At 41.6% G+C, this 17,257-nt stretch overlaps 2 protein-coding genes across 7 annotated transcripts in view; both read right to left on the bottom strand.

The window, feature by feature from the left end:
* The window catches only part of arfgap1 (ADP-ribosylation factor GTPase activating protein 1), a 34,397-nt gene extending 32,760 nt beyond the window's left edge, over positions 1-1,637 (bottom strand). For 4 of the 6 annotated variants that reach the window (XM_084394824.1, XM_084394826.1, XM_084394827.1 and 1 more), the window contains exon 1: positions 1,389-1,612. The gene's annotated coding sequence lies outside the window, so the exon portion shown is untranslated. Of the gene's footprint in view, positions 1-1,388 lie in introns of all 6 variants that reach the window. The other 2 variants (XM_084394829.1, XM_084394825.1) reach the window with 2 other exon arrangements.
* Positions 1,638-9,444: 7,807 nt separating this feature from the next.
* On the bottom strand, positions 9,445-11,535 carry LOC311282288 (uncharacterized protein). Its single transcript, XM_084395969.1, has 6 exons — positions 11,267-11,535; positions 10,835-10,888; positions 10,579-10,643; positions 10,419-10,478; positions 10,238-10,335; positions 9,445-10,051 (listed from the first exon to the last, which is right to left on the bottom strand). Exons 1-6 carry the CDS (start codon positions 11,525-11,527, stop codon positions 10,020-10,022), a joined length of 570 nt encoding a protein of 189 aa, XP_084252095.1. The 5' UTR covers positions 11,528-11,535; the 3' UTR covers positions 9,445-10,019.
* Between the last annotated feature and the right edge of the window lie 5,722 nt (positions 11,536-17,257).

Here is a 17,257-nt window from a genome sequence, read left to right as displayed (position 1 = left end):
TGAGTTTCTTCCGGGAACGAACACGTCACAATATTCCTCATTATAATAATTAATACGCAGAATAAAGGGGCGGGGCCTGGTTGAGCTAGTTAGTAGTGTGTTAAACTGGTGGTTATGGTAACGGGGCGGGACATTTCCCAAACACACTCGAAGCGCTCGACCAATCACAACACACTGCTCCAGCCGACCAATCAGAGCACAGTGTGCTTTTCAGAAGGAGGGGCTTCATAGAGACAGGAACTAAAGAGAGCGTTACTGACAGACTGGGAAGAGAGGAGCCGCAACAATGGAGAATATGAGGAAAATAATCAACATTCAAGCAGGAAAACCTGTTCTAGTAGAGCCGGAAACAACATCAAGACCTAATATGGCCTCCTTATGTGTAAGGGATGAGTCAACAGTGTAATTATAGATGTAGGTACAGAAATTAATTACATTTATAATTACATGAAGGGTATTTTTAAATACAAGTACAATGTTAAAACATGTAGGCTATGTACACAGTAAGTGTTAGGTATTTAAAGACACTTAAAGGGAGAGTTCACCCAAAAATGTAACTTCTGTCATTAATTAGTCATGTCGTTCCAAACCCATAAGACCTTCGTTTGTCTTCGAAACACAAATGAAGATACTTTTAATGAAGTCTGAGAGCTTTTTGATCACTCACATCTCTTCATAAAATTTTGGTTAAACCACTGGAGTCACATGGATTACTTTATGAAGTCTTTACTACCTTTCTGGGGGTTGAAAGTGGTAGTTGCGTAGACTGTCAATGGAGGGACAGAAATCTCTCCGATTTCATCCAAAAAGATCTTCATTTGTGTTCTGAGGATGAGCGAAGGTCTTACGGGTTTGGAAACGGCATGAGGGAGAGTAATTAGCCTAATGACAGAGTTTTAAGTTTTAGGTGAACTGTCCCTTTAAGAATGTTAATTCCGCCACTAAGTAAGTTTTACTAATCAGTTTCTTTGAGCTGTGCTGGTAATGTTATGGTGTATGTGTATGAGTTTAAGAAACACTTTTCACATTCTCTCTGGTTTATTTTCTAAAGCGACCACAGTTGAGGAAAACAATACAGTCTTCTTCAGAGATGTTACATGACAGAAATACTGTGATTGTACTGAATGATCACATTCACCACGGTATACATGTTACTACAAGCAACTTAAAAAACGACAGTTGTCTTTTTGAGTGTGTGTTTGTAACGACTGTTACAGCTGTGATTGTCGTTCACTGTGATCATAACATTAATCAGAGAAGTGATAGTGATGATGATGATGATGATGATGATTTTATTGAGGAACTGGTCAATCTCGACTATGATCATCAGATGAAACTGTGACTGATGACAGTTTGAGTGATGATCACACCGATCGTGATGATTTTACCTGCTGGGTTTGTCTTCAGCTCTGAAGATGATGATGATGAAGAAGATGATTTCTCTAAGTAGATCTCATTTACTCATGAACTGTCACGTGAAGCGATGTCCATCCGACACGAAGAGCTTCGATCACCCGCTGATCTGTGGCATTTAACGCGTTTAATCACCGGTTTATCCGACTCGCCTGACCATTGATCACTGTTGCGCTGGCAGACAGCGGCATTCTGGGACATCCGCGCTACGTCACGCCTGCGTCATCGGCGTGGTGACGTCTCGAATCGTGACGCGTGCGTGCGCGCGCCCCCTGGCGGAAGAGAAGCGGCGCAGTCTCCTTCTTTTGTTCTTATTTTGAATTCTTATTAAGTCAGAAACCATTTTTCATGTTTTGCTTGCTGAGGAACAGCATTACTTTGGGACTATGTCTAACTCATGTAGGCTACCCCTGTCTTGTACCTTTTATGTCCTTTTTTCTTATTTGCTTCCTGTTTTGTTTATATCCTCCTGGGACCCAGGAATAGACTTTTGTCCACTGTAGAGGACATTATATTTGAGTGAATTCCTCTGACACTAGACATGTCACATGTCACACCTGGGTGTCCTGTAAAGAGCACATTCAGGGCTTTTCTGAGATACCAAATGTTTGGAGGTTTCACCATGAAAACAACTTCTCCTTGGTCTTTAAAAATGCCTGACATTAATTTAGTGATCAAAATGTAGCACTCTTACGGAAATATGATAATATATTGTAATTATAATTTAAATCAGACTACTTTTCAAATTGTATTTCATAAACCAACATCTCAGGAAAACATTATGGGGTTTCAAATCAAAAAATGACTTTCTGTTCCTGAACAGGGCGTTGATTTCATGCATGTCCACTGTAGAGACATCAGGACTTAAAGCATGTTTATCAGGCATTTTGGGAGACAGAACAAGTGAATATGGAAATAAATTATAAATCAATATTCCTATGAAATATTAGATATTATTATTAAAATGTTGCTAATTATTACTCCAATTATTGCACTTCTTTTTTCAATAAATGTTGCTCCAAGAACACATTAATGTGCACATTAGATACAGTGTATAGATACATTGCATTGAATGGGAATATTAATTTATGGCCATTTTACCCACATATAAAGTAAAATGGTGTATCAATTCATTCCGTTATATCTTTCATAACATAGTTGAGAATCATCTGTATACAAATTTTGGTTAAAAAAAAAATCCTGAAACCCCAAAATCTATTGTGAAACAAACAAAAAAAAAAAATCCCATTGTTTTTGCCTATACATATAATTTCATGTCATTTTATTTTTTAAACAACTGAGCCCTGGTGTCCACTACAGAGGACATAGCATAACATATGAATAAAATATCATTTTTCAAAAATGTTTTTATTTTATTTTATTTTTTACCATTTGTTTCTTATGCTCTAAACAATGTGATGACATGAAGAAAAAGAAAATGAAAAAAAGAGGATATATTATGTTCTTGGTAAAAAAAAGGAGAGTTCACCACACAGACACAGGTAGAGTTCACCACACAGACACAGGTAGAGTTCACCACACAGACACAGGTAGAGTTCACCACACAGACACAGGTAGAGTTCACCAGACAGACACAGGTAGAGTTCACCACACAGACACAGGTAGAGTTCACCACACAGACACAGGTAGAGTTCACCACACAGACACAGAGTTCACCGCACAGACACAGGTAGAGTTCACCACACAGACACAGGTAGAGTTCACCGCACAGACACAGGTAGAGTTCACCGCACAGACACAGGTAGAGTTCACCGCACAGACACAGGTAGAGTTCACCACACAGACACAGGTAGAGTTCACCGCACAGACACAGGTAGAGTTCACCGCACACAGACACAGGTAGAGTTCACCACACAGACACAGGTAGAGTTCACCAGACAGACACAGGTAGAGTTCACCACACAGACACAGGTAGAGTTCACCACACAGACACAGGTAGAGTTCACCACACAGACACAGAGTTCACCGCACAGACACAGGTAGAGTTCACCGCACAGACACAGGTAGAGTTCACCAGACAGACACAGGTAGAGTTCACCAGACAGACACAGGTAGAGTTCACCGCACAGACACAGGTAGAGTTCACCGCACAGACACAGGTAGAGTTCACCGCACAGACACAGGTAGAGTTCACCGCACAGACACAGGTAGAGTTCACCGCACACAGACACAGGTAGAGTTCACCGCACACAGACACAGGTAGAGTTCACCAGACAGACACAGGTAGAGTTCACCGCACAGACACAGGTAGAGTTCACCAGACAGACACAGGTAGAGTTCACCACACAGACACAGGTAGAGTTCACCGCACAGACACAGGTAGAGTTCACCGCACAGACACAGGTAGAGTTCACCGCACAGACACAGGTAGAGTTCACCGCACAGACACAGGTAGAGTTCACCAGACAGACACAGGTAGAGTTCACCACACAGACACAGGTAGAGTTCACCGCACAGACACAGGTAGAGTTCACCGCACAGACACAGGTAGAGTTCACCGCACAGACACAGGTAGAGTTCACCGCACAGACACAGGTAGAGTTCACCGCACACAGACACAGGTAGAGTTCACCGCACACAGACACAGGTAGAGTTCACCAGACAGACACAGGTAGAGTTCACCGCACAGACACAGGTAGAGTTCACCAGACAGACACAGGTAGAGTTCACCACACAGACACAGGTAGAGTTCACCGCACAGACACAGGTAGAGTTCACCGCACAGACACAGGTAGAGTTCACCACACAGACACAGGTAGAGTTCACCGCACAGACACAGGTAGAGTTCACCGCACAGACACAGGTAGAGTTCACCGCACAGACACAGGTAGAGTTCACCGCACAGACACAGGTAGAGTTCACCACACAGATACAGGTACACAGGTAGAGTTCACCGCACAGACACAGAGTTCACCGCACAGATACAGGTACACAGGTAGAGTTCACCACACAGACACAGGTAGAGTTCACCGCACAGACACAGAGTTCACCGCACAGACACAGGTAGACTTCACCGCACAGACACAGGTAGACTTCACCGCACAGACACAGGTAGACTTCACCGCACAGACACAGGTACACAGGTAGAGTTCACCACACAGACACAGGTAGACTTCACCGCACAGACACAGGTAGAGTTCACCGCACAGACACAGGTAGAGTTCACCGCACAGACACAGACAGAGTTCACCACACAGACACAGGTAGAGTTCACCACACAGACACAGAGTTCACCGCACAGACACAGGTAGAGTTCACCGCACAGACACAGAGTTCACCACACAGACACAGGTAGACTTCACCGCACAGACACAGAGTTCACCACACAGACACAGAGTTCACCACACAGACACAGAGTTCACCGCACAGACACAGGTAGACTTCACCGCACAGACACAGAGTTCACCGCACAGACACAGAGTTCACCACACAGACACAGAGTTCACCGCACAGACACAGGTAGACTTCACCGCACAGACACAGAGTTCACCGCACAGACACAGAGTTCACCGCACAGACACAGGTAGACTTCACCGCACAGACACAGGTAGAGTTCACCGCACAGACACAGGTAGAGTTCACCGCACAGACACAGACAGAGTTCACCACACAGACACAGAGTTCACCACACAGACACAGGTAGAGTTCACCGCACAGACACAGGTAGAGTTCACCGCACAGACACAGGTAGAGTTCACCGCACAGACACAGAGTTCACCGCACAGACACAGAGTTCACCACACAGACACAGAGTTCACCGCACAGACACAGGTAGACTTCACCGCACAGACACAGGTAGACTTCACCGCACAGACACAGGTAGAGTTCACCGCACAGACACAGGTAGAGTTCACCGCACAGACACAGACAGAGTTCACCACACAGACACAGACTTCACCGCACAGACACAGGTAGAGTTCACCGCACAGACACAGGTAGAGTTCACCGCACAGACACAGGTAGAGTTCACCGCACAGACACAGAGTTCACCGCACAGACACAGGTAGAGTTCACCGCACAGACACAGGTAGAGTTCACCGCACAGACACAGGTAGACTTCACCGCACAGACACTAGGGCTGTCGCGATAACCGCAATATTGCAGTACCGCGCTACTGACAAGCCAACCGCAGAGGAATTCAAGTAACCGCAGCAACCGCGATATTCGCGTGTTTTCTTTTTTCATAAGGCTATACCCTTCTTGTTTTGAACTTCGTGCATGTGTATTGAATGTTAAATAAGTTAATAATGATAAGAAGACGTGGTGATCATGGTTTTAGCATGGTGATTTGTACAGGGGCTTCGTGGATTTGCACTTAAAGTCCCACTCCGATCATATTTCGAGCTATTTTTACAGTTTTTCTTGATTGCTTAAACACTATAACCAGGCTTTTGAACTAAAATTTCAAAACCATAATGCCATTTATCAAAAAGCACACCCATTTCACTAAACTATAAACACTATTCCCTGTTTTGACACATGAGTCAGATTTGTTGAACTGTCACTGCAAAACTCTACACACAAATCCCTTCATTTCTCATTGCCTAGACCATGTTGTCATGTATAAAGCACTAGCACTCAATATTGTTCACTCAAGTCAGCACAGCTTCAGCTCAGTTAGCACACAATTACCCACGTGGAAACACTAAGAGTCAAAATTTAACACACATCAATCAGATCCTTCAATAGATAGATAAAGGGGCCCAAATCAGTTTATTGAGTTTTGGAACAATGGATCCAGAAAGACATGAAGGAAGAGATCGAGGAGGGATAAGGAGGAGGAGGAGGACGACGACGAAGGACAAGAAGACAAGCAGTCTCAGATGAAATTCAAGCCACTCTAGTTGCCCATGTCTTAGGCAATGGTATGACTGTGAGGGAGGCTGGGCTACGAGTAAGGCCAAATTTGAGTCGCTTTACCGTCACCTCGAGAACCTTCAGGGAGGTGTGGTGGCAAACAAAATTCTATCACTGAATAAAAGACAAACATTTCCAATAGTCTTTGATGAGGTTTATTTTCTTGCAAGAAAAGGCCAGCAGTCGTACAGTCACACAGAGTGGCACAGAGTGTGACAGTGAAGGTTGGCCATCCTTCATCCTTTATAGTCTTGACTCCCAGAATGTTATCTTTCTAGGCCAATGATGGTATTTCAACCATACGTGGAACATTCTTAGACGTGTTCATCATATTGTCTCCTTGAGTGGATCGAGGCCCTCCTGTCACCTACTAACACTCTTTACCATTCCAATACAATTCCACATAGAATAAGGTTTTGTGTGTGCTCTTTTACTGTCATATGATGGTCACACACATCTTACTGTTAGTAAGTAAATACTGTAAAAAAAAAAATTAGAGGAGAGAGTAAAAAAAATATAGAATTTTTTTTTGTGTGTGTGTGTGTGTTGTACTGTGTAGTACATGAATGAATAAAAATGTGCCAGTGTATCCATTGGTTGTGTCTTTTGTGTTCATCATGTGAAAAGGTTTGTGAGGGGGGCAACCACAAGTAACATAACTTACCAGTTTTGGAAATGTTGTTTTGAATTTATTGCACCAGTGTGTTAGACTATGTTGTAGTGTGTGTGATTTTGAGGGCTTGTGTGTCCAGTGTGAGGGCAAAGTTTGGTTTTTCAGCAAGAGTGAATGGTTTTGAGTGTAGAGCTTCATTTTGACCTGAAAATAGGATGTTTGGGGAATTGGGTGAGACGTTATGGATTTGTGTTTACTGTTTTGAGAATATGAGGCATAGTTTCAAGAAATGTGTTTAAGCAATCGAGAAAAACTGTAAACATTCTCAGTGGTCTTTAAATGATGATTATGCCGTTTTTAGCCAAAATCACAAAACCTGTGCCGTTTTCTGGGACTTCGCTTCAGCAGAGCGGCAGTAGCTCATTAGCAGAGTGAAAGCTTATCATTATGTGTTTTTAAGTCCTGCCAGTTTAACAGGGCGCACTTGACAGGGCATATAAGAACGGAGAGAGAGAGAGAGAGAGAGAGAGAGAGAGAGAGAGAGAGACCCGGCCGCGCGCGCGCACTCACTAATAATAATAAAGTGACCAAAACGGTTATACAAATGCTGTCATTATAAAAGGTTTCTAGTGTCAATGTATTGCTTGTTTATTCTGTTTACTTTTCATGGTGTGGCACTTCTCTTCTCCCATGATCGAACATAGAATGCTGCTACTTCAGAGCGGCCAAAGCGTCAACAAGCTTCCTCGTACTTTTAGACAAGCGTCCTTGAAAGTGCGGCCAGAGCTTCTTTGCCGCTCAAGTCGGCGGCGGTGTGAACGTACAGTTAGTATTGCAACCCGCTACCGCACATAGGTGTTGATCCGCCATCTCTACTCCTCAGAACCTGAGCGGGCGGGGGCGGAGGGGAGTATGAGCTTGTGGCCCCACCCAGTGGAGTTACTACGTCACAACTCCAGTCTATTTTAGCTGGCATTTTAGCGCCTGCTACTGATTCACAGCCATTTGAATGCAGAAATACTCAGAAATACAACTTTGAGCTTATTTTTCTCAATATATGTCCTCTAACATCAGAAAAATGCCACAAGAACATGTTAACACCTAGAAAAACATGATTTTCATCGGAGTGGGTCTTTAAGCCTAAACAGACAGTGAATGAGAGAGAACGACTGAACGCGTGCGATTACCTGCGTCTGTCTTTGAGGTCAAGTCATATACGTGAAAATGTTGCCGTGTCCAAGAAAAGTTAAATATTTGTCCTGTCATCCTTTTAACGTTTAAAATAAAGGGTATTTACCATGAATGGCATCAGCGACAGCGCTGGTCAGCATCCACAGCGCGAGGAACTCGCGGTCACGGGAAACAAAACTCAGTGAGTCACGCATTGAATCAATGCCATTTGTCTCTATGAAGCTTCAGCGTTACCCATGCGACGCATTGCTGGTCAGCTGAGCCTTAAAAAGCGGAGCTCAAAGTTAAAAATAATTAATCTTTTAATGAATCAATCAGCGTTTTTGAACGTGTTGTTGAATTAATGGTTTAATGACTAACTCAAAGACAGTCCGTTGCCGTAACAACTGCGCGCTGAGTGACAGGCTTTCAATGCGCAGAGACACGGTTTAGTTTCGGTTTATTGGTTACTTAAAATGTACTCGTTTTTGTGCATGCTGACCACATTGTGACACTTATTTATATAGCAACAAATAAATCAAAATAAATTAATAAATGCGGTAAAACCGCATATCGCGCGCGACAGCCCTAACAGACACAGGTAACGTTAGAGTTCACCGCACAGACACAGGTAGAGTTCACCGCACAGACACAGGTACTGAGGTAGAGTTCACCGCACAGCAGAGGTGGGAGTGTGACTGTGTGTGTTTGTGTGGATGGAATCACACGGAGAGCAGGTGGATGGTTACTCAAGATCTCTTTACTGAGCCTGGGAGTCTGGGACAAACAGGACCAAAAGCTGGTTAAAGGACAGTGCATCACGCATCAATGTTGCTCATACACTGTTAGACTTTTCAAGGGTTTTTTACAGTAACTTACTGGCAACACTGTTGCCAGTAAGTTACTGTAATTAAGAGTTACAGTACCAAACCATATTTCAGTTTTGTGTAATACAGTGCATTACTGTAAAAACGAAGCTAATCAGTACAGTGCATTACTGTAAAAACGAAGCTAATCAGTACACTACTGTAATTATTTTTATTTGTACTAAATATAAATTAGATTTGATAATTTTGATATATGATTAATTTTATTTTTATCCTACATAAGTACTACTTTCATACAAACCAATTAGACAAAATTATTACAAAATAAATTTTTTTTATTTAAAACATTTCATATACATCACAAAATAAACATGCCAATGCTGGAAATGATGTGTGAAATTTACACATTAATGGGTGAGTTTAGAGACAACATTTTTTGTGTTAATTTTAACTCATTCATTGTGTTAATGATTTTAACAAAGTAAATATGTCAGAGAGGTTAGCACAAAGATGTGTAAATGTGTTAAATTAACACATTATGTGCTGTCCTTCACTGCAAACATTTTTGAAAACATACATAAAACCATAAACAAAACATTAGCATTTGACTAAATGAATGTAGAGTCATTGGTTGTTTAGCTTATACAAGTATTATAATGAAATATCAACCATTACATTCACAAAACTGCAGAATATAAATACATTTTTAAGCATTCAAAAAGGAAATGTCCAAAACAGGACAAAACACAGTTCTTTTCACAATACAAGACACATAACCCCACCTTAAAAATAATTTCACTTATTTCCAAAAATGTGTTGGATTCATGTACACTGGTGGCCAAAAGAAGTATTTAAGTGTCGTAATGTTTTTGAAAGAAGTCTCTTTGATGCTCAAGAAACATTTCTTATTATTATCAATGTCTGACTGTCTACTCCATCTTTTCTACAGCATAGGAGTAAAAGTCATCATCAAAATAATCTTTAAAAAGCCAACACAATGTTTTTGTCCACCTTTGTGAATAAATGAACTTCTCCAAAGATTGGTTCCTGTTCAGAACTTGATTGACAACATCAGAGTGTTCCCTGGTCTGCATGCGTGCCCACAAACACAAATGTACTCAGTCCTTCAGAGGAGATCCCAGTTCCAACACTATGAGAGTGAGAGAGTGAGAGAGAGAAAATATTAGTGTCACATTATTTTTAACCTCCTTTTTTGTTTATTTTTATTATCATTTTCACAAAAACTTAAGAATATAAATTTGTAAACAGCTTTTGTCAATAAATAACATACAAAAGAACTAAATAAAATCATGCCAGATTAAATTTTAATACTTACAAATCCTCAATTCTGTCCAAAAATGCTGAGATCCATAGAAAGAACGACTGAAATAGATGATTTTAGCCCATTTCAGCTTGTCTGCAGTGAAGGAGTACCTGTTTGAGACAAATACACAGTATACATGCAAGAAATCACTGTGTGATGATCGTTCTTCTCCTTCCTACAGTAGTTAACCCACCTGTGCGCTGATATTAGGACCTTCCTAGTCAGGTGGAACTGCAATGGTAGAGTCTTCTGGCTAATAAAATATCACAATAATGCAAAAACATAAACTTAAGTTGTTTAGAATGCTAGATTTGGTATGAATGAATTAGTGAGAGTTTTACTGCAGTGCTTACCTGGATACATTTAATCTGGTGAGACTGAACAAAGACAATGGTCCATCTTCTGATTGGTTCATTTGCTGTGTAATAAAGTTAGACAAAAGGCAAAGGTCACTTATTTGATATAAAGTTAGACAATTTTATAGAGATTTTATAAGATATTGTAAGCTACCTAGTCTGCACCAGTGGCTCAAAAGCTATTTTCACATAGCGTATTGCTAATCATTTCAGCAAACTTATCTCAAAATATATCACAAATGGGCTGGCCTACCTCTGGAATCTTGCTAGAAGTCACTGGCGCGAATTGGCGCTTTGTTGCAGTTGCCTTTAAACACAAAAATAGAAGTAAATATTAAATTCCATTAAAATATATATATAATATGGTATAGTTTGCAAACTAATGCTAAAACTATAAAGGTTCTCATTAGTAGGCCAACATTAGGCTAAACAGAATTTCACATTATAGTTTATTCCTATGGTTTATTCACATTTATTGTTAATGTAAACGCGTTGCTCGTTGTCATATTTTAACTCGACAATTCAATAATCTAACAAAGTGTGTAAAATGAAACGTTAGCTCAGTTTACCATGGTAAAGTTCGTTACCGCCATGTTGACGACGAGTAACAGGTAACGTTAAAACATAGGTTAAACTGGGCACAATACTGTCAACACACGCAGAAGTTTATTTTATTTTTTTTTACCTTGCATGCTGATGTCTCTCTCGGTGAAGTGAATTCCGTCTCTTCCTCGGGCCAGACACGAACGTCGCGATCCAACAAAAGACAGACCCCTACACTGGATGCTCTGACGCGACACGACAAATCCCAGACAGTCAGTGTAGTGCATAGATAGACTGTAAAAAATAGGTGTAGTGATGCGCCGCGGCCGTTATATTTCTGACGTAGTCCGATACGAGTCCAAGCGCTCGCGCTATTTCTGACAAGGGATAAACAGGTTTGCATTTAAAGGTCCGGTCGCTTCAAGTGTCCAATATAGACAGCCTATGGCTATTATAGCGTTGTAGACACGCGGTGTAAGGCAAAAATTAGGAAATAAAAAGCACGGTGGAATGGTGCCAGCCAGAGAGGCAGTTACGTCAAATACAGTAGTATACAGCAAATTTAAAAAATACAGTAAGTCTCTGTATGTGGTGTTAGACGTCACAGAAAATTCCCATGATGCAATGGGAATCACAGTTATTTACTGTAAAGAGAAATAGCAGTACAATACTGGGGGATTTAAAGTAAATAACTGTAGAAATTACAGAAAAGTCTAACAGTGTAGATCAGCAGCGAGAGATGTGAAACTCTGCTGAATATATATTTTTACAAAGTGATCGTATAGTGGAATTAAACTCAAAATAAAACATACATTAAAGAAATAAAATATACATCACTTTCTCTGTTGTCATTTCTCATCAATTCACATAAATGCAGAGAACTAAATTTAAGCAACCATCTTGTATATTTTTGTATAAAATGGAATACAGAAAGAAAAGAACGGCCACCTAAAATGGAGCAGTTACACAGTTCAGCACGTGCGAGCACGTGAGAGCACATAGCACATGTGATAATGCTAACACTCAGTTCGACTAATATATTCTTACACAGAATTTGACAAATCCGAATATAAAACATACCTGGGACAAACAGGACCAAAAGCTGGTTAAAGGACAGTGCATCACGCATCAATGTTGCTCATAGATCTTAAATGAAATCAGAGATTCGGAGTTCACAAGCAGGTTAACACACACACACACACACACACACACTCACTCATCACATTTCATCATCGCAAATAACCCAGCTAACACAAATACGTGACTGTTACGTAACTACAACGTAATCTGGTGACCAATCTGAGGCAATGTGAACATCAGCATTTCTAAGGTCAATCACACCTGGCATCTGCATTGGGCGTCCTGTAATAATCTCATGAGGGCTCAGTCCTACTGATCTGTTAGGTGACGCTCTCATACTACACAGTACAGCTGTCAATGCTTCCACCCATGACACTCCTTCCTGATGCGTTTTGCTTAGCCTGGTTTTGATTGTTCTGTTTGCCCTTTCAACCTGTCCTGATGCTTGTGGCCTGTAGGGGCAGTGCAGATTCCACTTAACCTTCAACATTCTAGACACCTCCTTGACAACCTGTCCTGTGAAGTGTGTACCTTGATCTGAGTCAATGCAATCTGGTAATCCCCATCTGGGAATGAAATCAGTGACAAGACATTTAGCAGTATGTGCAGCTGTAGCACGCCCTGTTGGATAAGTTTCTATCCATCTTGAGAACTTGTCTATTACTACCAAAACGTCAGTTTTTCCCTTACAACGAGGCAACGATATGTAATCAACTTGCAAATGACGAAATGGTCCTGGTGGAGCTGGGGTATGTGCTGCTGGTGTAATGGCTGCTGGTGCATCATTATTTTTCTGACATGTAACACACCTTTTGGCTGTTTCTGTGGCTACATTTCTGAATTTTGGATTCCACCATTGATTTGAGAACCTGTGATTCATCGTTGCTGGACCACTGTGACCCAAATTGTGTATTTGTTGAGCCAAATATGGCAGCAGTGATTCGGGAGCAACATACTTCCCCCCTTTGGTCCAGCAGCCAGATGAATCAACAGTGGCTCCTTTGTCTAACCATGTCCATGCTTCATATAGAGGAACATCTTTGTACAAATCAATGATAGATTCAGGAGGCAGAATTGTCTTCTGTGCTGTACTACCTGAACACACTTGTACAGTTACATAGAAACAAGCCTGTTTAGCTGCTACATCTGCAAGAGCATTACCTTTAGCTTCTGTAGTGTTAGTTGTGAGATGTGCTTTTACTTTGATCACCGCTAATTTCTTTGGAAGTTTCATGGCAAACATAAGATCTTTCACTAATTCAGCATGCTTAATGGGGGATCCAGCAGAAGTTAGAAACTGTCTGCTTTGCCAAATGACACCAAAATCATGAATAACCCCAAAAGCATACCTGGAATCTGTGTAGATATTTGCAACTGATCCTGAAGCTAGTGTGCATGCTCTAGTTAAAGCTACCAGTTCTGCAGCCTGAGCTGAAATATGATCTGGAAGACGACCTGAAGCTACCACCTCAGTGGTGGACGTTACTGCATAACCTGCTCGTCTGTTCCCTTCAATTACTTGAGCTGAACCATCAACAAACAACTCAAATTCTGCATTTTCTATGGGAGTTTCTGCTATTTCACTTGACGCTGCATATGTAAGCGTAACACAATCATGAGTCATTTTGCCTTCATCCTCTAACACAACTTCAGTCATTGCAGACATCATACATGATGAGGGGTTCGTGACCGGTGCACGCTGTAAAACAATGTTCGGGGCTGTGAGAGTAGTTAACCAATTTCCCCAACGAGAGGAAGTGACAGAAGTGACTTTTGCTTGATTCATTAGTGCGGATACTGCATGAGGGCATTTTACATTTACCATCTGACCTAACACCATTACTGATGAAGCCTGAAGCGCTAGATGAACTGCCTGTACTGCTCTGAGGCATGGTCCCATACCTTGAGCTACTATGTCAAGTTTACCAGAATAGTAATGAATTGGACGTAAACTGCCCCCATGATCTTGCATTAGACATGCAGTCATAAAGCCCAAGTGTTCATGGACATAAAGCACAAAGGGTCTATCAGATTGAGCAATTCCTAATGCTGGTGCTTGACATAGTGCTCTTTTCAAATCATTGAATGCTTTGAGGTGAAGTTCTTCCATACAAACAATATCTGAATCTTTACCATGGCCTTTCAACAAGTCATAGAGAGGCTGAGCAATCGAGGCATATTCTTCAATCCACGGTCTACAGTAACCTGCTGTTCCTAAAAATGAGCGTAGTGTTTTAATGGTAGTAGGCGGAGGTATGGCTTTGACTGAAGCCGTTCGATCCTGTGTAATAGATCTATTTCCTGCACCAGTTGTTTGACCCAGAAATGTGACTTGCTTTTTAGCCATTTGAGCTTTGTGAAAGCTGCATTTGTGTCCTTTTTTATGCAAATAGTCCAACAATGATGCCAATTCAGTTTGATGTACCTCGTGGTCTGTTGAGGCAATCAAAATATCATCGACATATTGGATCATAGTGGACTGTTTTATTGGACATTCTGGGTCACACAAATCACGTCTGACAGCCTGATGGTATATGGTCGGGGAGTTTTGAAATCCCTGAGCCAATCGGGTCCACTGATATTGTTCATGGTCAACTGTGAAAGCTAACCATGGCTGGCTGTCAGAGTGCAATGGTACAGAAAAGAATCCATTAGACATATCAATTACTGAAAAAATCTTACAATCTAATGGTAAGCCATTACAGATTGTAGATGGATCTGCCACTAGCGGGGTGATTTTATAAATGTTTTTATTGGCTACTCTGTAGTCTTGTCACGGTTGATATTCATTGTTTCCTCTGTGTCGCGTGTCACTGTTTGTTTACATGTCTGTGAGTTTGCGTGAGTGGGCGTTGTTCCGCTCGCGTGTTTGTTCAGTGCTCCAGCTGTCTGCAATCATCTCATTTCCCCGCCTCAGCTGTTTCCCATTACCATTCTCTACATATACTCACTCATCTCTCCATTCCAGTGTCCATCCGTTGCTTGCAGTCTCTCGTGTTGTTCGTGCCGTCTTCCGGGTTGTTGTCGTCGTCGTCGTCGTCTTCTGCTGCTGTGGATGTTTTCCTGTTGTTTCACCGCACCCGAGCACCGATCACCGAGCACTGAGCACCGAGCACCTGACCATCGAAGTCCCTGTGTGACCGAGCCTGAGCGTAATCCCCCTGAGTATTCCGTCAGCCCTGTGGCCAGAGAAGCGTCTTCGCGAGTTCAACCTGAGAAGGATCTTCCTCATTGACTTTGAGTGATATTCATTGTATTGAGTGTTGAGTCCTAATAAACACTTGTTCACCTGCTATTGCTTCCAGTGATTTGTCATGACAAGTCTATGGTGAGTCTCCATGTCCCATTGGATTTCTTGATGGGCCATATGGGTGAGTTACAGGGACTGTTGGTTTTAACTAGCACTCCTTGCGTCAGCAGCTTTTCTACAATAGGTTTGATTCCCTGTATGGCTTCCTTACTGATTGGATACTGTTTGGTAACCGGGGGTGGAGTTCCTGTCAATTTGACTGGTTCTACACCTGTCAATAAACCACAATCATCCTTGTCATTAGCCCAAATTGGATGATTCAGTAAGAAAGCATACTCTGGAGGGATTGCATTATTGGTAGAAATGTGTGCTGAGGAAATTTTAATGCTAGCAGATTCTGAGGACATGTCTAAAGTTAGATGTACTTGTCTCAGAAGATCCATGCCTAAAATTGCACCTGTATTCAGTGGAGCACATAGCAATTTTGTCATCAGAGTTTTCGGGCCAAATTGTACCTCTATGGGCGGGGTTTCATACAAAACAGAATCTTCACCTATTACGCCAGTTAAAGAAAGTTTGGTTTTCTTGTACGGGATGTCTAAACCTTTAGCCAATTTTGTAGGAATTATCGTAATCTCTGCACCTGTATCAAGCAAAAAGTCAATCTCTCTTTCTTTTATGCTACCTTTCACAAAAATTATTTTGTCATTATGATGGATTACCGGGGAAAGGTAGCTACTCACAGCCCCAACAATTAGTTTTTTTCCTGTTGTTTTTGTGCTCTTAGAAGAGCCTGCGCGAGCTGTCCTAAAGTTTCAGTGGACATTGGCTGAACTACGTCCGGGTTGTAGGCAGGTTGAGAAGGAGCAGAATTATGCATTCTATTTCTTTTATTATCTTGCAACTTCTTCCTACATTCTTTCTCCCAATGTCCTAGTTTTCCACAGTAGTGGCATGTACTTTCTTTTTTAGTCCATCTATTGTCTTGTTTCATTGGGTTAAACGTAGCTGCTGCTATTCTCACTTGGGTTTTAACACCAGCATCTCTTTCCCATGTAGCTAACCTGTCTAGGTTACTTCTGAGAGTTCCGTTAGCCCACGTAATATGTAGGAATGGCAAGGCTGATCTGTACTCAGCTATAAGACCATCTGCCCAAATTCGGCTTAGAGCTCCTCTATCATCTAGTACACTTTCAGAATCCTCCACTATTCCACTGTACGTTGCAGCTGCCTGAGAAAATCTTTCAGTGTATTCACTTATAGTCTCTCCTTTCTTTTGTACACATCTAGTAACTTTCGACCAATCTATTTTGGGTCCTAAGAGATTCTTTAGGATTTTCAAAACACCTTCTCTCAAATCGCCTTTACTGACATGTTGCAGTTCGGAAGTAACAGCAGACTCAAAACTGTTAAATTCAGATTCAGTTAGAATTTGTGACATCAGCTGTGTAACTTCTGGCAACGACATGTCGTAAAGACGCATTTTACTGATCAATGCTCTTCTAAATTCTGTGCGTGCTGAGGGTAAACTCTGGGATAGTCTCTCGATATCTTTGGGTCCTAGCGCTTTGGCAACAGTTTGTACTTGGACAACAGAAGAGTTGAGAGGAACACTTTCAGTTCCCTCAATTCCCTGAGACCTTCTCCTAGCGCCACACACCTTCACTGCCAGTAGGGCTTATCAGTTACTGATTGGATGGCTACATCTGTTTCAAAAAAAGCTTGTAAGTCAGGGTAAATGTTATCTGGCTGACTAACTTCTACATCAGTTTTTTCTATAGCTTTGTTGCGGCTCAATTTCTT

This window comes from Rutilus rutilus, assembly GCF_951802725.1.
Source record: "Rutilus rutilus genome assembly, chromosome: 22".
Lineage (NCBI taxonomy): Eukaryota > Metazoa > Chordata > Actinopteri > Cypriniformes > Leuciscidae > Rutilus > Rutilus rutilus.
This window is presented reverse-complemented; position numbering and strand designations above follow the sequence as displayed.